The following is a 17,582-nucleotide window of genomic DNA, read 5'->3' as shown; positions in this document are numbered from 1 at the left end:
GGCCACTTTTCAAAGACCGGAAAGACATTAGTAATTCTCCCTATTGAAGAGAGAAAAGGAAAGCGCTTCAGTCAAGACACCCGGGTTCTAGCCTTCCCTCCGCTGCTACCATGACCCAGGAGAAGTTCCTTCTCCTTCCAGTGCTTATTCTTTTAGAGGGGAGTTGGACTCGTAGATTTCAAAGAGCCCTTCTGTGTGCTGGTTTAGTTGTATTATGTCCCCCAAAATGGCATGTTCTTTGATGCAGTCTTGTGGGGGCAGATGTATTTAGTGTTGATTAGGTTGCAACCTTTTGATTGTTTCCATGGAGATGTGAATAGTAACACCTTTGATTAGGGTGTGACGTGTTGATGGGATTGTTTTCAAGGAGGTATGGCCCCACCCATTCAGCTTGGGTCTTGATTTACTTACTGGAGCCCTATAAAAGCTCAGAAACAGAAGGACTTTAGAGAAACTTCAGCCAAGAGAGACATTTTGAAGACTGTCATTGAAAGCAGACTTTTGCTACTCCAGAGTTTGCCTGTGCCTGGGAAAAACTAAGAGAATACCCCTGGATGCCCAGAGAGAACAGTCCTGGGAGAAAAGCCATTTTGAAACACAACCTGGGAGCAAAGGAAGAAGATGCCAGCTACGTGCCTTCCCAGACAACAGAGGTGTTCCTGACGCCATTGGCCATTCTTCTGTGATGGTACCCTATTGTTGATGCCTTACCTTGAACACTTTATGGCCTTAAGACTATAACTTTGTAACCAAATAAACACCGTTTATAAAAGCCAATCCATTTCTGGTGTTTTGCAAAACGGCAGCATTTGCAAACCAGAACACAATCCAAACATCTCAGATCCTTGATGGTATGTTTGTGGAAACTATTGCTAGGCAGGGAATGGAGTATGAGGGCCAGCATTTCTCCCACTGGGTTGGAATTAGCCTTTTCTCTCCCCCCACAGGTCTGTGAGCTCCTTGAGGGCAGGAACCTGTTATTAGTATTAGGTATACCGCTGGATCCTGGCACAATCTAGAATGTCCCAGGTTCTAAATAAATATTTGTTGAATGGGTTTTTCCACCTTTTGTTTATGAAAAGTGTTTCCTTCCACCCCAGGACCCCCTAAGAGACAGAAGAAAGAGTCATAAAAGTTTATTATATGAAAGAAAGAATGTGGCTTCTGTACATATATTTACAGAACAGACAGACTTATTTACAGCAAGGTGGTGGTGGTGGACCAGATGGCTGGAGAAGTGTGAGGAGGCATGAGGAGCATCCCATGGCTTGAGGACAGGGAACCTCAGCAGGAAGGGGAGAAGCAGAAGCTGGTACAAGGAACAGGGGTTCCGGTTCTTTCCAAAGGGAGCCTCAGTGAGCATGTAGCAGGTGAAATGAAGCCCACAGTCCATGCAGGACCCTGGAGGTGCAAGGGAGATCCTGGAGTTGAACCCAGAACATTCTCAGGCTGATCACAGTGTCCCTGGGGTGATCTGGGGAAAGGTCTGTGCCCCTCTGCCCCGATGCTGCCCACAGCTGCAGAGAGGGAAGATCCCTGCAGGTCACAGCTCGCTGGAGCGGACGGCAGGTTCCAGTTTGTAGGACAGGGCAGTGAGGACCTTGTCGAACGTCTCGTAGCGCCGGGTCTGGCTGCTGCTGGCACCCTGGCTGCCCCAGAGAAGGCGCATCTGGAACTCGGTGCTGAAGACCTCCAGGAGCTCTGGCCGGGCCTGGAACCCTGTGGGGGCAGAACCCAGGGTTCAGGGGACCACCAACAGGCTGGGGAGGCTGAAGATCCCACCCCACCTCGAGCCACCACATCCTTCAGGACCCCAACAGTGATCCCAGGAGGTTTGTTGAATGAATGAAAATGTCCATGCAGTTTAGTGCCCAGTCTTTGTCCTACTATTTACAACATACAATTTAAAAATGACAAGAAGATAAAATATTATATTAATTTTTTGAGATCTTGGTGATTTTTCTTTTCTTTTTTATATTTTTCTATGAGTTCCAATATTTTTTATGAGAAACACATATACACTTAAAAAGTAAATTTTTTTTTTTTTCCTTTTTCAAAAAGAAAAGGGCTGGAAGGACATACACCAGAACGTTCTCAACATTTATCTCTGGGTAATTAGATTGTGGGCAATTCTTTTAATCTTGTTTTTGCTCAGTTATAATTCCCAGTTTGTCTACAGTAAACTTTTATGACTTAGATGATGCCTAAAACAATAAACAATAGATTATCTGAAGCTACACTGGCGCTCTCTGGTCTTTTCACAAGGGGGAGTTTTACATTTCGACTAGACTGTGAGCTCCTTGAAGGCAGGGGAGGTCTGTCTCAACCCCAGGACCCAGGCAGAGTGCTCTGCAGACCCTCTTGTAAATTAGCTCTGTTAGGATGCCCACTTCACAGATGAGGAAACTGAGGCTCAGAGAAGCTAAGGTGCCCTTTGAATAATTTCTGTGTCCCTTCACCTCGACCTTTTGCTTGCATTAACAACTGCTCATTGAATGAATTGGTGAGTGAAGAGAAAGGATGAGAAAAAGGAGATTAAGGAGATGGGAGACAGGGCAGGAAAGAGAGGGTGGGGAAATGTGGGTGGACCCTCAGAGAACAAACAGGGGAGTAGCAAGTCAAGTGTAGGGAAGCCCAGGCCTGCAGGACCAGTGACTATTTTCCCCCGCCCCCTTCCTATCCCCTGCCAGATGCTGCCCGGTCACTCACCCTGCAGCTTGACCTCGGCATTCGTGTGGTACAGGCCTCCGTGGTGCGCCACTGTGCGGGCAGCCTCCAGGTGGGCCAGCACCACCTCCACACCATGCTCCGTGCTGCCCCAGGGCTCAGGGCCTTCGGCAGGGGCTGAGTCACACTCCAGCAGGGTGATGAGTGGCAGCACATGAGGAAACGTGGTGTTGCTCAGCGGCGGGCCTTCTGTAGAAGGGGAAGACAGCAGGTCCTGAAACCTTAAGTGCAGGAAGGGAAGGGGCCCACCTGAGAGAGCCCCCAGGGCTCATTACTAATGGTACAAATCCGTCCCTGCAGATTCCCCCAGATGAACCCACAGCCGTAGTTGCTCACTGCAGCCTTGGTCCAGCCCAGAGGCTCAGCCTGGGCCCGGACTCCTGTAAACATGTGCCACATGCAGGAAGTGAGCTTGGGGAGATTTAGTTTGAGATCTCAGGCAAACCCTCATCCCAGTTACTGGAAGAGTCTTTGCTGTCCCAGAGAGGGCTAGAAACTGTCCAAAGTCACACAGCAAAGCAGGGGAGGTACCTTTGCCCTCGTTGAGGCTCTTGAGAAATGGCTTGAGCTTTTTCTCATACAGGATGGCACCCTCTGTGTGTCGCTGCCGTAGGGTCACCCACGTCTGCTCCAGCCGGGCAATCTGGGGAGACCAGATTGTGAGCGGCCAGCCAGGGAAGGGGCCTGCAAAGGCCACTGCCACAGGCAACCCTGCTGAGTGGAAACCCAGCAAGTGGTCACCATTCATGCACAGTACTGGGCTGCTTTTCACACGTCTCTCGTAAAGCCCTCACAACAACCCATTTAAAGATGGAGGAACTAATGCTCAGAAGACAAGTGGCGGAGATGAGAGTTGAACTCAGGGCAGTGCCTCAGGGACTCTGTTGTTATTATTTATTAGGCACTAGACAGGCAGTGTGGGTAAGGCTCCAGCTGTGAAAACTGATGGATTGGATTTGAATCTTAACTCTTTCCACCTCTGACTTTGTGGCCTGAGGCAATTACTGCTCTGTCTCAATTTCTCAGTTTGTAAAATGGGGATAATAAAGACATCTACCTCATAAGACTGCTTGAAGGAATCAGGGCTCGTAAATTGCTTAGGAGGAGCTGGCACTAAATGCCAGTCATTTTATTTTTATTCTTTAAACCCATATAGACCTCCTCACTCATTTTCCAAGGGGGGGAACAGGTCCAGAGAAGGAAAAGGACTTGGTCTTCCTCTCTCAACAGGTCAGCAGTTGGGGAAAGCAGGTCTCCCTGTTACCCTTTTAGCAACGCTGCTAGAAAATCACCACGTTCTTTCCGATTCGATATACAGCCATCCTGAAGGCAGTGATCCGGTGCTGTTCGAAACAGTCTACCGCGGGCCCCTCCGTACCTGAGCCATGTCCAGGGCGCCCATGACCGCAGCGAAGCTGAACATGTTGCCCATGGTCCCCCGCAGCTCGGCCGCCAGCTGGATGGTCTTGTGCAGCAGCGCCGCCCGCTCCTCGGCGGAGCCCGTGCAGCCCAGGATGTCCACCGCCAGCATAATAGACATGGTGTGGAACCTGTTGGAGCGGCCGAGTCAGGGGGGAAAGCAGGCAAAGGGCAGGGGTCCTGCCTCTGCTGGCCGAGGGGCGCCGACCCGCGGAGCGCAGAGCCAAAGGGAGTTGGCAAGTCAGCGGGATGGCGGGGCGGGGCGGGGCGGGGTGCGGCGTAGGGGCTTAGGATTGGCCGCTGTGATCTAGGGGCGGGGCCAGAGCCCCAGAGGGGCGGGGCCGCTGCGGGGCAGGCGGTTGTTGGGTGGAAATCATCAGGCAGAGCCGTTTTAAGAATAAACCAAGAGTTGCCGGAACTAAGCGGCGGAGGCAACGCTGTGATTGGTCAAGAGGGTGCAAAAGGTGAATCCAGAGATACAAGACCTTTGGGAAACCCAGCGTTGCTTAAAGCTCGATATAGAGAAGTTGTGAATGGTCAGTGGGATTTGGGGGGCGTGGCCAAAACCCCTGGGAGCCAGACTGAGAGATTGTGATTGGCTAAACGGCCGCAGCAAGAGGCGTGAGGTAGCCCCAAGAGTTCCCGGCGGGTCCCCGGGTGCTGACGCTTGCCTTACCTTTCCAGCAGGTCTAGTCTTAGCTGCCGGCCATGGGGAAGGGTGAGCAGCTCCATGCCCCAGCGGACGCCCATCAGGGTCTGCATCTCCTTGGTAACGCCCAATATCCTAGCAACCTGCAAGGACGCCCAGAGGGCTGATTAATTTCCTCTCCCGGTTGGTTCAAGCCATCTGGGTCCCAGAGCTCTATCCAGGAGGGCAGCCTGGCTGGGCGGCCAGGTTTGAATCCCAGCTCCACCGCTAACGCTCTGACATACAGCAAGTGATTTTACCTCTCTGAGTGAGTCTCAGTTTCCCTATCTGTGAAACGGAGGGTAAAGAGAGGTGTGTTAACTCAATGGGAAAATGTCTAGAGGTGCCTGTTATGTTAAATATTCGGTTAAGGTCTGGCCAGGAAACACGTATTCCAGAAGGCAAATCTAAGGCTCAGGGAGGGAAAGAGCCCAGGGTTCCTCTCATCTGCCCAGCACTCTTCATGGGGCAACATCTCTGCCCAGTCTCTTTTCTTGCTTCCTGGGCTCTGAGATCAGTGCAACCCGGTCGTCAGTGCCCCCAACGTGCAAAGGGAGCAACAGGCACAGAGAGCTGAGATCCTTAAATGATTTAAGACTCATACAAAGCAAAAGCCCAATAATTGACAATTTATGACCAAAGTAATGATTTTTGCTTATTTTTCCACCAGGGGGCGTGGGGGCAGAGAGTCAGCGTCTTTTATAGTCCCTGGACCAGCCCTATCTTTCACCAGACTCACTCTGGGACACTGAGGCAAGTGCCTCAAAGTTCCTGGAGGAGCCTGACACTACTGGGTTTCAGGACTGCCTAGTTCCAGTGCCAAACTGACATCTGGAGGAAGCAAGAATATCTTGTTTTATGCTTTATAAAGGAGACAACAGAAATTAGGAGAGACAAAGGGAGCAGCCCAGAGTCACACACCAGGACAACCATGACACTAGAAGCCAGGCCCACTCTTTATACTTGGGGAATCTGGAGGTCAGCCCCTCACCACCCTGACCCTTATGCTAAGGGCAGAGAACAGAGGTGCTGCACCTGCCCCAGTGTGCATCAGCACCTACCAGGCAGTCAACTTTGGTGACATGTTGGGCCAGCGTCCGGGCATCCACCTCTGCCAGCAGTTCTTTGACCTTGTGCAGGAGGCCCACCTCCAGTGGCCGGTTGTCCTTGGGGATCAGCAGTGACTGAAAAGTGGCAGGATTGAAGGAAGAAGTGGCTTCCATGATGGGAACGGTGAAGGCCCTGCCCCAGTCCCCTTCAGTGGCCCCATTGTCTGACATGTCCTTTAGCCTCTCCCCATAGCTCTTGGCCTGCCGGCTGGAGGCCTCAACTGCTGCCCACTCATGGCTGCCATGGACGGGAGGCTGGAGCTGGCAGTAATGACCAGAGTCCGGATCACTGTAGCTGCTGAGAGATGGTGATGGGGAGGCCTTGCAAAGGCTGTGGGAGGGGCTGGCATGAGAGCCCTTGTCCGACTCCCCAGGAGGCTTTGGGGCACTTCCCGGGCACAGTTGGGGTTCACTGGAGCGGCGGGTGACAGGGGAGGCAGGCAGTGCTGTGGCAGAGGGGGCTCCAGGGACGGCGTGGACACGGGTTACTGCAGAGAGATGGAGGGAGAGAACAGGTTACCAGAGTTCTTCACCCAGAGACATTCCCCCACCCCCTTCTCAAAGGACAGTCTACACCCCACAGGTGTGATACTCCCACCTCCCCACCCTGGGTATAGGCCAGGCCCAGCAGATCCTGGCAAACAGACCAGCCTTCAGTGATACTCTGAAATAATCTGGACCCCAAGAGTTTGCAAGCCCCAGTTCTAAGGTTGCTGCAGCCCTGGGAAATGACCAAACTGCTTGGAGGAGCTTCCAGTGATTCAGAAAAACTAAGCACTTGCTGAAGTTCCCTGTGCCATGTGGAATTATTTTTTTCAATGAATTAATAAAACTTATTTACTGAGTACACACTGTAAGCCAGGAGCTGGCTACATGCTAGAGATACATTGGTCAACAACAGTAAAACTATCATGAAAAACTAGAGGTGACATTTACTGAGCTCTTAACTGCCTGCAAGATTCTGCTTTGTACATGAATCCATTTGATTGTCTCAACATCCCTGTGAAGTAATTTTATGATCCTCATTCTACAGATGAGAAAATTGAGCTCAGAGAGGTGAACTGATCTGTCCAAGGTCACACAGCCAGCAAGTGGGAGAGCTGGGATTTAAAACCAAGTTTAAAGTCCTGACTCCTGGGCTTCTTTACTATCCTGGCACTTCCCTGGGCAAAGTTCCTCCTGAGGCTATCCTTCTCTCATGACCCTGCCCACCATGTGGACAGTGGAAAACATTTTTTTTTCCCCAGAAATGAACTAGTAGCATGTTACTACAATAGAAACTTTCTTTCTATTTTAAAAAAGCCTGACTAGCCTGGTTTGAGCTGGCCATTTGGAACCAGGGATGTACTATGTCGTCCCATCCCAGCCAAGTCAGAGCCAGCACAGAGCCCTGCTCACAGCAGGAGCTCAGCCAGTGGGTCTAAGTATTGTTGCATGAGTGCACGTCACAGCACTTGAGCCCAGGTCCAGCAACATGTGGGGCCCCTGTCAGATTTTGTTGCATTCTATAGAATGCACAGGAAACCCACTTCATGCACAGTGTCTAGTTCCCAATAAGGTACCTGATAGTAGAACTACTGATGTTGACAATAGTTTCACTAGCAGGCTTTAGTGTAAACTCTTGTAGGGCATTGCTCTCAGGAAAGGTTGTGTTGCAAGATAGGCAGAAACACAATCACACACTGGGTAACAGAAGTCACCAAAGACAGACAGATGGCACACACAGGGGCACACAGAGTCAGTCCCACCTGAGCCACCCCTCCATCCCTACCCCTTCCCTGGGCCATACCGGTGCTGTAGGCGGGGGAGCTGGGGCTCTCGGAGATGGGGGACATGGGCGAGTGCAGGTCTGGGATCTGGTCCATGCTGAGGGCACAGTTGCGGATGGACTCCCGGGGGTGGGGCAGTGACGCACTGTGGAGCAGACACCTTTGTGAGTCCCTGGGGCCCCATCTCTGCCCCTACCCTAGATCCCCTGAACTTCAGAGCCAGAAAGGGCTTGGGGATTATCAAGCTCAACCTCCCATTTTACAGGTTAAAAAAAAAAAATTAAAAACTGAGGCCCAAAGGAGGAAGACCTTGACAAATCACACCAGAGGCAGAGCTGGGACACAGGCCCTTGACTCCCCAGTAGGACATTCTTTGCTTTCACTCACCTTGTTTCTGTTCAGTAACCCCCATATTACCCTGCTTTCTCCACCCGTACCCAGGATTCCTCTGCCAAAAAAGTGAAACCAGCCCAAGAGGACCAGGCCTGAGACAGCCTGGCTCAGCCCAGGCTTCTCAGGCTCCTCTATGTCCCTACTGACTCCAAAAGGAGAAGGGCCAGGGAATGGGGTGCAGACCAGAACCCCCTCTAGCCTACATGGTGCCTTTGTGAATATCAGTAAATAGCACCCGCCCACTGGGCAGACGGCCCCTCACTAATGCCCACAGCTTGGTGAGCAGAGGGTGGGCTGCACTTCAGTTCCCATCTGCCCCCTAGGCCAGGAGTCCTTATGCAGTCCACAACCTCCACAACTGCTCGCTTCCCTAGGAACTTTGCTCCAACTTGAAGCACTGTCTAGGGAAAGGAACCAGCAGAGAGAGTGGGGGACATCAAGGAGGTGCCAGGCTGGCATATCAAGCTCGGGAGGCCTCGGACACACCTGTCTTGTGGCTCCTGGCACCATCAAGGCTGCTGGTTCCAAACCATGGGCCAAGTAGCCACTGCCTGCAGAGTACCAATCCGTCAAGTCCTCGGCTGGCAGCACCCAGCCCAAGCCCAGGGAGATGGGGTGTGAAGGGCTACCCAAGTGCTGGTGCTAGAGGTCACCAAGTCACTTTTTACAAACAGCCAAGGAAGCCAGAGCAATTAGGGGCACAGCCTTCAGAGTCTGTGGATCTGGGTTTCAACCTTGACCCCACCACTCTAACAAGTGGCTTCCTCTCTCTAAGCCTGTTTTCTCATCTATAAAGTGGGGGTTTGGATAGGACCCACCTCCCAGGGGGGCGTGGAAGTAGACAAGAGTGTGCATGGAGAGTGCTCAGCACAGAACCAGGCACACAGTAGGGCCATGGGAACTTTTCCTAGCTGTGGCTTTTCTTGGGCTCTGGCACTTATTTTTACCAAGCCCCAGATGCAACTGGACATCCTTAAAATGTTGCTGAGAACATTCCATTCTCTGTGGTTTCTAAGCTGCAAAGCCCTCTGTGTTGACACCCACCCTGGCCTGGATGGATGATATGGGGAGGTGTAACGGCCCAGACCCCCTCCCCAGGAGAGGACAGCACCCAGGGTGCCAAGGAGGTCTGCTTGAGTAAGGACACTTTATAGGTAGGAACATGGAGGTCAGAGGGCAGGGGTGACAGGGCCAAGGGCAAACAGCCAGCCAGTGGCAGAGCTGGGACTGTGACCTGGGTCTGACTCCCTGCAGACCCTGCATGCCTTCTAGACTTCCACCCAGGACCACCCAATCTTCCTCTTATTCTTTCCTCCATACTGAGACTCCAAGAGGATAAGTTCATCCCAGTTCAGTGTAAACTGGGCCTCCCCTTTCTCACCAGTACGCTCATTACTGACACCCCCACTTGACAAATGGGGAGCATGAGGCCTAGTTTGGGGTCCTGGCTTACCTGGTATGGCCATCACTGCGGGTGACCTTGTCGGCAGTGAGCCCGTCGGTCATGGTGACGCTGCGCCGCTTCATGTGGCTGCCCTTGGGGCCTGAGGGGCTGGCAGGGCTGGCAGCTTTGCCACTGCCCTGGCCCAGGCCATAGGTGGCCTCGAGGTAGCGCAGAGGGAAAGTGCGGTTGACGGGGCAGTAGATGATGGCACCGCTCTGCTCCGAAACGGCCTTGCGGCTACCCACGTGGTAGCGCACAAGGGCGGGCACGTGGTCGAAGCTCTCCTGCTCGAACAGGTATTGGATGTGGGTGTAGCTCTCACCCGCCTTCACCACCACTTTGTTGATCTTGAAGTGCAAGGCCTGGTTGCGCCAGCGGCATGTGAGCACATAGTCACCCAGGCTGGTGAGCGAGTCCCGGATGAGGAAGTCGCCGTTGCGCTGTACCAGGGTCTCAGAGACCTGCGGAGGCACCATCAGGGTGGAGTAAGGGGAGCAGGGGAGGGCAGAAAACCAGGGTCTGGAGGACACAGTGACAGGATTGGGGGGCATTGAGTCCAGGCCCAGGGTACAGTGGACACAGCAGAGACATCTGAAGCTTGGTGGTGGTGGTGGGGTGGTCACAGTGGCCCAGATTCAGAGGGTGCACCTCAGTTAAGGGCCCAGGGCCTGAGGTACAGAGGTTCAGGAATGGGAGTGGAAGTCACAGAGACCTGGGGTCTGGGGGTGTCTGGGGGTCACCATGGTCAAAGACTCAGACCCCAGACCCATCCCTTCTCAGAGCTCCTGTTGTGCAGACTGAATTCCAAATCCTCATTTCTCCATACACCCAGTGTTCCAGCACATCTCTGGGCTTTTGCACTCTCAAACTGTTCTCTTTGCTTCATCCCACCACTACCTGGTGATCTCCTTTTCATTTCTCAAAGACCTCCCTCCACTCTGACACCTTCCCCAGGTCCCTCCAGGAGACCAAGGCACTCTCTCCTCAGTGGTCCCTCCTCAGGGCTCACCCACATTCATGCTGAGTGCTCCATTCTCACACATCTCACACGGGGCTCTGACTCCCTACTTGTCAGCCCCCACCCTGGACTACAAGCCCTCAAAGGAAGCTACCAAGTCCTCTATTTCTGCATCCTGGTATCAAGGCTGGTACAGAGTTGGCACTTGACAAAGATGTATGAAAGAGGAAAAAGGTGACTCATCAGCCCAAATCTGTGCCTTGTAAAGTTACCTCAGCCCAGAAACTCAACTTTGCCAAATCTGAGAAGCCCAAGGACTGATACTAACCAACCCCACCAGAGGCTGTTTATATAGACCAATAATAATAACAAAGATGAACATTCCTTGAGCTACTGTGTGTCAGACATGATGTTTGATATACATTATTTCATTTAATTCTCACAACAACCCCTTGAGGTAGATACTATTATCATCATCCCCATTTTAACAGAGGAAACAGAATCAGAGGTGGAGTGACTTGCTCAAGATCATGCAGTCAGTAAATGGCAGAGCTAGACCTCATTTCAGTCCACTCTGAGTGAACTCACTAAGCAATAGGCCAGAGCCTCTATGGTGGCCAGGGACAAGGCCAGGGCTAGCCAAAGCAGTGGGTAGAAGGATCCAAGATTAGGGCGAGCTTGAGGCCTGCTCACCTCACGGGGGATGCGGCCGTGGTACCAAGCATGGCTGCGGAGATCTGTGCTGCTAAGTTTGAGCTCTTCCTCCAACTCCTTATGCAGTTTCTCTGGGGATGAGTCCAAGATGTACTTCTCCTTGGAGAACTGGGCAGGAGAAAGCAAGAGTCGGCATCCAATCAAAAGCTCCCCTCCTCCTTCCTTCCTGACCTCCCCACCCACCCACTCAGGTGAACTGCTTAAATCCTGGGACTTTGGGAACACTGAGGCACAGGTGCCAGGAAAGCCCTCACCCATGGGAGCTTGCTGGGACACTGCACTCCTGGGTTCCTTTCCCCAAAGCAGTAAAGAAACCTCAGTTAATTCCACCAAACAGGGCACACCACATACGAAGTCCCATGATGTGTGCCAGAGGTAAATGCAGCAATAAATAAATAAACTAGGACCTGTCCTCAAGGAAGCCCCCAGTCTAAGATGGGAGACCATCTGAGCAGATGGGAGACCATCTGAGCAGACAACAGTCAGCACCACAGCACCGGACAGCGGCAGAGACGCGCCACGTAGCTTTAGAAGGTTGCTTTTAAGTCTAGGTGAGCTGGGGTGGCAGGGTGTCTGGAAAGGCTTTACAAAGGAGGTGTCAACAACCAAACACTCACTATGTGTCAGACACATAGGACACAAGGTGGTAGCTGATCATGAATGTGGGAGGTGGGGAGGTGGGGAGAGACTTCTACAGGTGGATCTGGGGGGCAAGGCAGCAGGTACCCCAGGCAAAGTACACCCAGGTACTGGATGTGGGTGTAGCTCTCACCTGCCTTCACCACACTCATCCTGGACCAACCCCCCACTCTGGGTGACCCCAGAACAGATACACAGAGCTGACCAGAAGGAAGGACAGTCAAGGGAGGCACTGAAGGACCTAGTTTCACTCCAGGTAAGTCACTCCCAGATCCTGGCTTCCCCAAGTCTGAGGGTCCTCTGTCCACACCATGTGTCCTCAGACCTTTAATAGAGTTCAGATTCTCCATCCTTCAGCTCCCACACTGCCTTGGATTATCCCAATCTACGCTGCTCCCCCAGTACTGTGATTCCCACGTTTAAATATCTAGAATCTCTGACTCTATTCATTTAACATTTGCTAAGCCTCCACTTGGCACCAGATTCTGTGCCAGGGGCCAGAGCCCCAAGGACAAGTGTCCCCTCCCCCCAGAGGAACCCATATGCAGGGGCAGGACAGACACTGACAAGAAACTCCAGGTTTGTAGTGTTCAAAGATGCAGAGAGCTCTGGGAACAGACAAGAGCCCCACACACACCCACACCTCATCAGGGGGCAGGGGCTGGGAGGGTTTACACTGAGTCCTGAAGGAGGATTGATGAATCAAGCAAAAGCATCAGGGTAGGAAGGGCAAGCAGGCAGGGGAACAGGGAAAAGCTCATGAGAAGAGAATGGCAAAGTCAGGGCCCTGTGGACAGAGCCAAAGGCTGTGCTGGGGGTGGGGAGAAAGGGTGAGAAGATTCAAAGAGGCTGGAGGGTGGCAGGGGCAGGTGTGGCAGGGCCATGAGGCTGCCTTGGGGAGCTGGAGTTTACCCAGAGGGCAAAAGCGGAGCCACAGAAGGTTATTTTAAGTGTTGGTGCAGGGTTCGATCTGCTGTGTGGAGAGTGGCCTAGTGCTTTCCAGGCAATGGCAGGGTAGGGCCCGAGGATAGGGAATGGAGGAGGAGTGTGTAGATAGAGGTTGATGGGATGTGGAAGAAGAGGGAGGAGGAGCCCAAGAGGACAATGGGACACCCTCCAAGGTGGGCAAGGCCAGGGCAGGAGTAGCTTGGCAGTGGGCCCACGAAAATTTGGGCTGTCAAGGACCTGCAGGGCTCAGGGACAGATGGAGGCTGGGGCTGTGTCCAGGTGTTCAGGGAGTGGCAGGGCCTGGGGCTGGGGGTTCTGCACATCCTCAGCCCATGGGAGAAACTGATACCCTGGAGGATAGGAAGGCCCAGGGCTGAGCTGAGATTTGGGTCTTCCCAGATATCTACACTTGGCCTCCCAAACCTCTCAGCCTGAAGTGCTCGCCCAAGCCCAGGTCTCCCTCCTCACACTCTCCTCTCACCCACACCAAGCCTGAGGGAAGGAAGAGTGGGGGGTCACAGGGGAAAGAGGAACCAGTACCACAGGCCTCTGGGGTTCTTCCTGACAAAGAGCATGCAGTTGCTCTTCAGTTCCACTACCAGGGGCAAGAGGGATATGAGGCAGAGAAGAGAATGTGGTAAAGAACCCAGCTACAAGATTGCCACTGTATGACCTTGATCCCATCACTTTCCCTCTCTGAGCCTGGGTAGCCTCATCAGTGCGTGTGTGGGGGGGGCAGTGGGGGCCTCTTTTCCAGCCCCAATCAAAGGTCAGAGAGAATGTGGTCCCAAAGCTGGTCCTCCCACTCCCACCCTCCACCCTCCAACTCCCATCTGTTGGAACAGGCCTCGGAGCCAGGAGAACCCCAAGGTCCCTGTGCTCTCCTCATCCTCAGCCCGGGGGTCCCCAGCTCCCAGGAGTGGGACGGGGAAAGGGGTAGCGAGAGGGCTGGGTTGCGAATGCAGCATCCCTGCGCTCCGCGCGCTGCTATTGGCCAGAGATGATCTCACCGCCTCCCGGCCTGCGCGCGCCTGATTGGCTCGGGCCGGGATGCTGCGCTCCGCCGGCGGGGCCGTCATTCAGGCGGGCTCCGGGCTTGTGTGTGTGTGTGTGTGTGTGTGAGCTTGCGGGAGCGCAGAGGTGAAGCGCCCGGCGTCCTCCAGTGGGCTCGGGAGGCAAAGGCGCAGAGACCCCCGGTCAGGGTCTTAACCCCTGTCCACAGCCCGCACCCAGCAGCCCACCTCTAACCCTCTTCGGTATCCCAACCCCAAGCAAAACCATCCCCAGAGGATACTCCGCAGAGAGGCGGGGTCCGGGTCCTCCCCTCCACCCCCTTCCGTTTAACCCTTTCACCGCCACGGTGCCGTCCCGCACTGCCTGGCCAGCTGGGCTGAGTGACCCACGCCCCAGGCGTGGCCGAGGCCACCTAGAGGGCAGGAGGGTGGCGTGCGCTCCGGCCCCAGCTCTGGCCCCCGCAGCATCTCCTCAGCTTTCTGCTACTCGATCAGCCTTCAGATCCCAGCCCAGCACCCCCGGTACAATGGGGAGCCAGGCTGCCCGGGTCAGCCTCAGGGGCCAGAGTGCTCTCTGGAGGAGCAGCGGGGCCCTGCGGATCCTCCTCTCCCTGTACCCAGTGCCTCAGCTCAGCTCTGTCCCCCTGAGGAGCAGGCAGGACCGGAGCAGCATCCCCAGCATCCCTTAGTCCCGGGAGTGGAAACTGGACCGTCACCCCGCGGAGCGTCTGGGCGTCCAGAGGTGAGACTGGAGCGACCCCGCCCCCTCCCTTATCCCTCAGCCCGCTGCCCCTGCCCGGCGGGACCCAGCCAGACAGCGCGGGGCTGCGACTTCCCGGCTCTCGGGTCCCGGGCGGAGCGACCGGGGGTCCTGGCCCGGCGCGTCTGGCGGGGGCCGAGACGCCCCCTCACCTGCACCTGCACGAAGGAGCCGCGGTAGAAGCAGCAGGCGGCGGCCGACAGGGCGCTCCACAGGCTGCAACGCTCTGTCATGGTGGGGCCGGGCGGCCGGGGCCGGGACGGTGCGGGGGGCGGCCGGACAGCGGGGCAGGGGTGCGGGGACCAACCCGGCTGGGCACCGGCTGCGCGTGCCTCTCCGCGGCGCGATTACCTCATCGTCTTGTCGGAGGAGGAGCGGGAAGGCGGGGCGGGGAGACCCCACCCTCCAGCCGGCCAGGGGAGGGGAGGGGGCCATTGTTCCTCCCTCTGCCCGCCCCCCGCTCCCCGCCCCTCGCCCCCCGCGCTCTAGGCTCGCGCGCTCGGGCAGCCCGGAGGCGGCGGGGTGCGAAGCCGAGCACCTGCCAAGCGGGGCGCCATGGGGGGCGGCGGGATGGGGTGGGGGTCCCTGGGCCGACGGGGAAATGTGTTACTGCCTCTCGCGCTTGCCCTCTCCTCATTGACCCGGAGCGGAGAGACTGAATTATACTATATCTAAAGCAGGAAAAATCCCTGTTTGTGTTTGACCAAATCCTTTGTGGCCTCAGGAAATCTCCCAGCGCCCTGTTTTTCTCATCTCTGATTTGGAGTCAAGGACTCTCTGCTGGGGATCTCAGGATGTTCCTTTGACAGACTGAGGGGGTACAGACTGGTATTAAAGCTCAATGGTTAGGGCGCCAACCGGGGTTGAACTCGCCAGTGCCCTACCCTCATCCCAGCAGCCACTTGTCTTGGAGCCTGGATTTACTCATCTGGAAAACGCTAATACCTGTGCCGACCTCACAGGACTCTTGTTAGTAAGGCAAGTAAATTGCCAGGCAGGAAGTAAGTGCTCAATAAATGCACACTACCATTTTCAAGTTTATTATCTTTGAATCTGGAGTTTTGGTCCTAGAATCATAGGCTGTGGCCCTGGCTCTGCATTAGTTAGGCCTGGGTTCAAATCTTTCCGGCAGGCTGTGTGATATCAGGCAGGTACCTCCACTTCTCTGGGCCTCAGTCATTTTGTTGTGGTTTGTTTTCTATAAATGCATCTGAAGCTCTGAGCATGGAGCTGGAATTTTATGGTCTTGAAATTTTAGAATTGTTGCCTTAGAATCAAAGTCTTCACATGACAGTCTGAAACTCTAAAGTTCTGGAAGCTGAATCTCCAAAGATGAGAACCTCAGGGCAGGAACGGACTTTTGGAAACTGACTGTTGAGTCCAAGCCCCATCTTGGGCTTGAACCTAAAACTAACATCCCTTTGACTTCATCCATTGAGGGATTGTTTGAATCAGCTCCAGTGAGCAGGTATTATTTCTTTTATAATGTTTAAATAAAAACTTCATTTTTAAAACCCTATAAACTAAAGGAAAAACTACAAAACTAACAATCCTCACAAGGATCTCACTAACATCAGTGATGGGGATCTCACTACCTTACCAGGCAGCTGGAATTTGCGGGGTGCTGAAATATTCCCCCTGTGTGTTCCACCACTGGCTTTGGTGCTGGTTCTCCCTGAGGCCTCCTTCCACTTATGGGGAAGGCCTCTGCATGAGGAGCCAGGGCCTGACTTCCAGGAGCAGCTCCTGCCTGACTCTTTGCAGCTGCATGGGCTCACCCAGCTTACTTTCTATCTTTGCCCAAATCATTGCCTCTGCCTGGACCACCCTCTCACCCATCTCTGTTTATCCTTGTCTCCTTTCCAGCTTTTCATTTAGGGATTTTGGTGATTGTTCCTGGACAATTGCAATGGCCTGGCTTCAAAGTCTCCTCCTTCAGAAAGCCTTCCCTGATCTCCTCCTCCCCAGCTCCTCAGTTTAAAGTCATTCCCTACCTCTGGAGTTCCCATGGCTTCTTACTTGTGCCTTTTGTAGAGCAGGGAGGCAGGGGTGGGGAGGGGTGGACAGGAAGGAGTCTGAGCACTTCTTACCCTGCCTCATTACTAATCACACAGAGTTTTAAGGAAGCATCTCAAGGTGATGGAATGGTCCTAGGCTAGGAGCCAGGCCAGCCTGACATGTGTCAGGATCAGCTCCTTCACTTATGGGCACAGGCTTACTGAGCCCATAGCAACCCCAGGTTGGAGGCACCACTGTTACCTCCATTTCATATAGGCAAACACTGAGACTCAGGGAGGTGACACACACACCAGACTCACACAACAACTAAATGACATAGATCTGAGACAAAAATTTTAGTCTATTGGATTACAGAACACAAGACCATACCATTGTGTGATTTTTTTCCTGGTCCCTGCACAGAAAGGGAGCCCTTTGAATGTAGGCCCTAGTGCTCCTTGCTCTCTGCTGTGTGCTCAGTACTCAGCAGGAGGCCTGGCTCAGATTGGGTGCTCCTGGTGGTCGATGGCCAAGGACTTTGTCCATGGTCTTGGCATCAGATAAACTTGAACTGCAATCCCAGCTCTCTCCTGGGGTAGCTGTGTGACAGTGAACAAGTGACTGTACTTCTCTGAGTCTCAAGTTTCCCATCTATAAATGTACACACAAAGGCCTTCATTGCCCAGTGATGGGGGGAAGGAGTCAAAGACCTTACTCATCTGAAGAGCTCAAGACTGTGTTTCCTCCAGTATCCAGGAGTCGGCACAGGGCTCTGCACTCCGTAGGCACTCAAAATGTGACAGTATAATTGTTGTCAGCACTGATATTTCCAAACTGCATCTTCATCATTTCCAGTGCCCAAGACAAATTAAGTTTTGATAAATGTGAACAGTGTTTTTTATCTGTTGATGAAAATTGAGACACCCTTTCCTGTTCACCCCTTCCAGCACCCAGCACATAGGAGTTGCTCAAAGACTGGGTGGGATCGAGGACTAAAGTCTCT

The 17,582-nt window shown here is 53.7% G+C and overlaps 1 protein-coding gene across 7 annotated transcripts in view; it reads right to left on the bottom strand.

Annotated features, from left to right (window-relative positions):
• Positions 1 to 1,120: 1,120 nt before the first annotated feature.
• The window catches only part of SH2D3C (SH2 domain containing 3C), a 29,222-nt gene continuing 12,760 nt past the window's right edge, over positions 1,121 to 17,582 (bottom strand). For 2 of the 7 annotated variants that reach the window (XM_037797485.1, XM_037797488.1), the window contains 9 exons: positions 11,201 to 11,329; positions 9,559 to 10,010; positions 7,733 to 7,857; positions 5,896 to 6,431; positions 4,823 to 4,938; positions 4,106 to 4,277; positions 3,259 to 3,370; positions 2,710 to 2,976; positions 1,121 to 1,719 (listed from right to left, as the gene is read on the bottom strand). In XM_037797485.1, coding sequence (XP_037653413.1) covers positions 1,544 to 1,719; positions 2,710 to 2,976; positions 3,259 to 3,370; positions 4,106 to 4,277; positions 4,823 to 4,938; positions 5,896 to 6,431; positions 7,733 to 7,857; positions 9,559 to 10,010; positions 11,201 to 11,329 — 2,085 coding nt within the window. In that variant the 3' untranslated portion in view covers positions 1,121 to 1,543. Of the gene's footprint in view, positions 1,720 to 2,709; positions 2,977 to 3,258; positions 3,439 to 4,105; positions 4,278 to 4,822; positions 4,939 to 5,895; positions 6,432 to 7,732; positions 7,858 to 9,558; positions 10,011 to 11,200; positions 11,330 to 14,733; positions 17,041 to 17,582 lie in introns of those variants that run through there. The other 5 variants (XM_037797486.1, XM_037797489.1, XM_037797490.1 and 2 more) reach the window with 4 other exon arrangements.

Source organism: Choloepus didactylus, chromosome 10 (genome assembly GCF_015220235.1).
Source record: "Choloepus didactylus isolate mChoDid1 chromosome 10, mChoDid1.pri, whole genome shotgun sequence".
In the NCBI taxonomy this organism is placed as follows: Eukaryota; Metazoa; Chordata; class Mammalia; order Pilosa; family Megalonychidae; genus Choloepus; species Choloepus didactylus.
The sequence above is the reverse complement of the archived record's forward strand: the minus strand, read 5'-3'. Positions and strand labels throughout refer to the sequence as shown.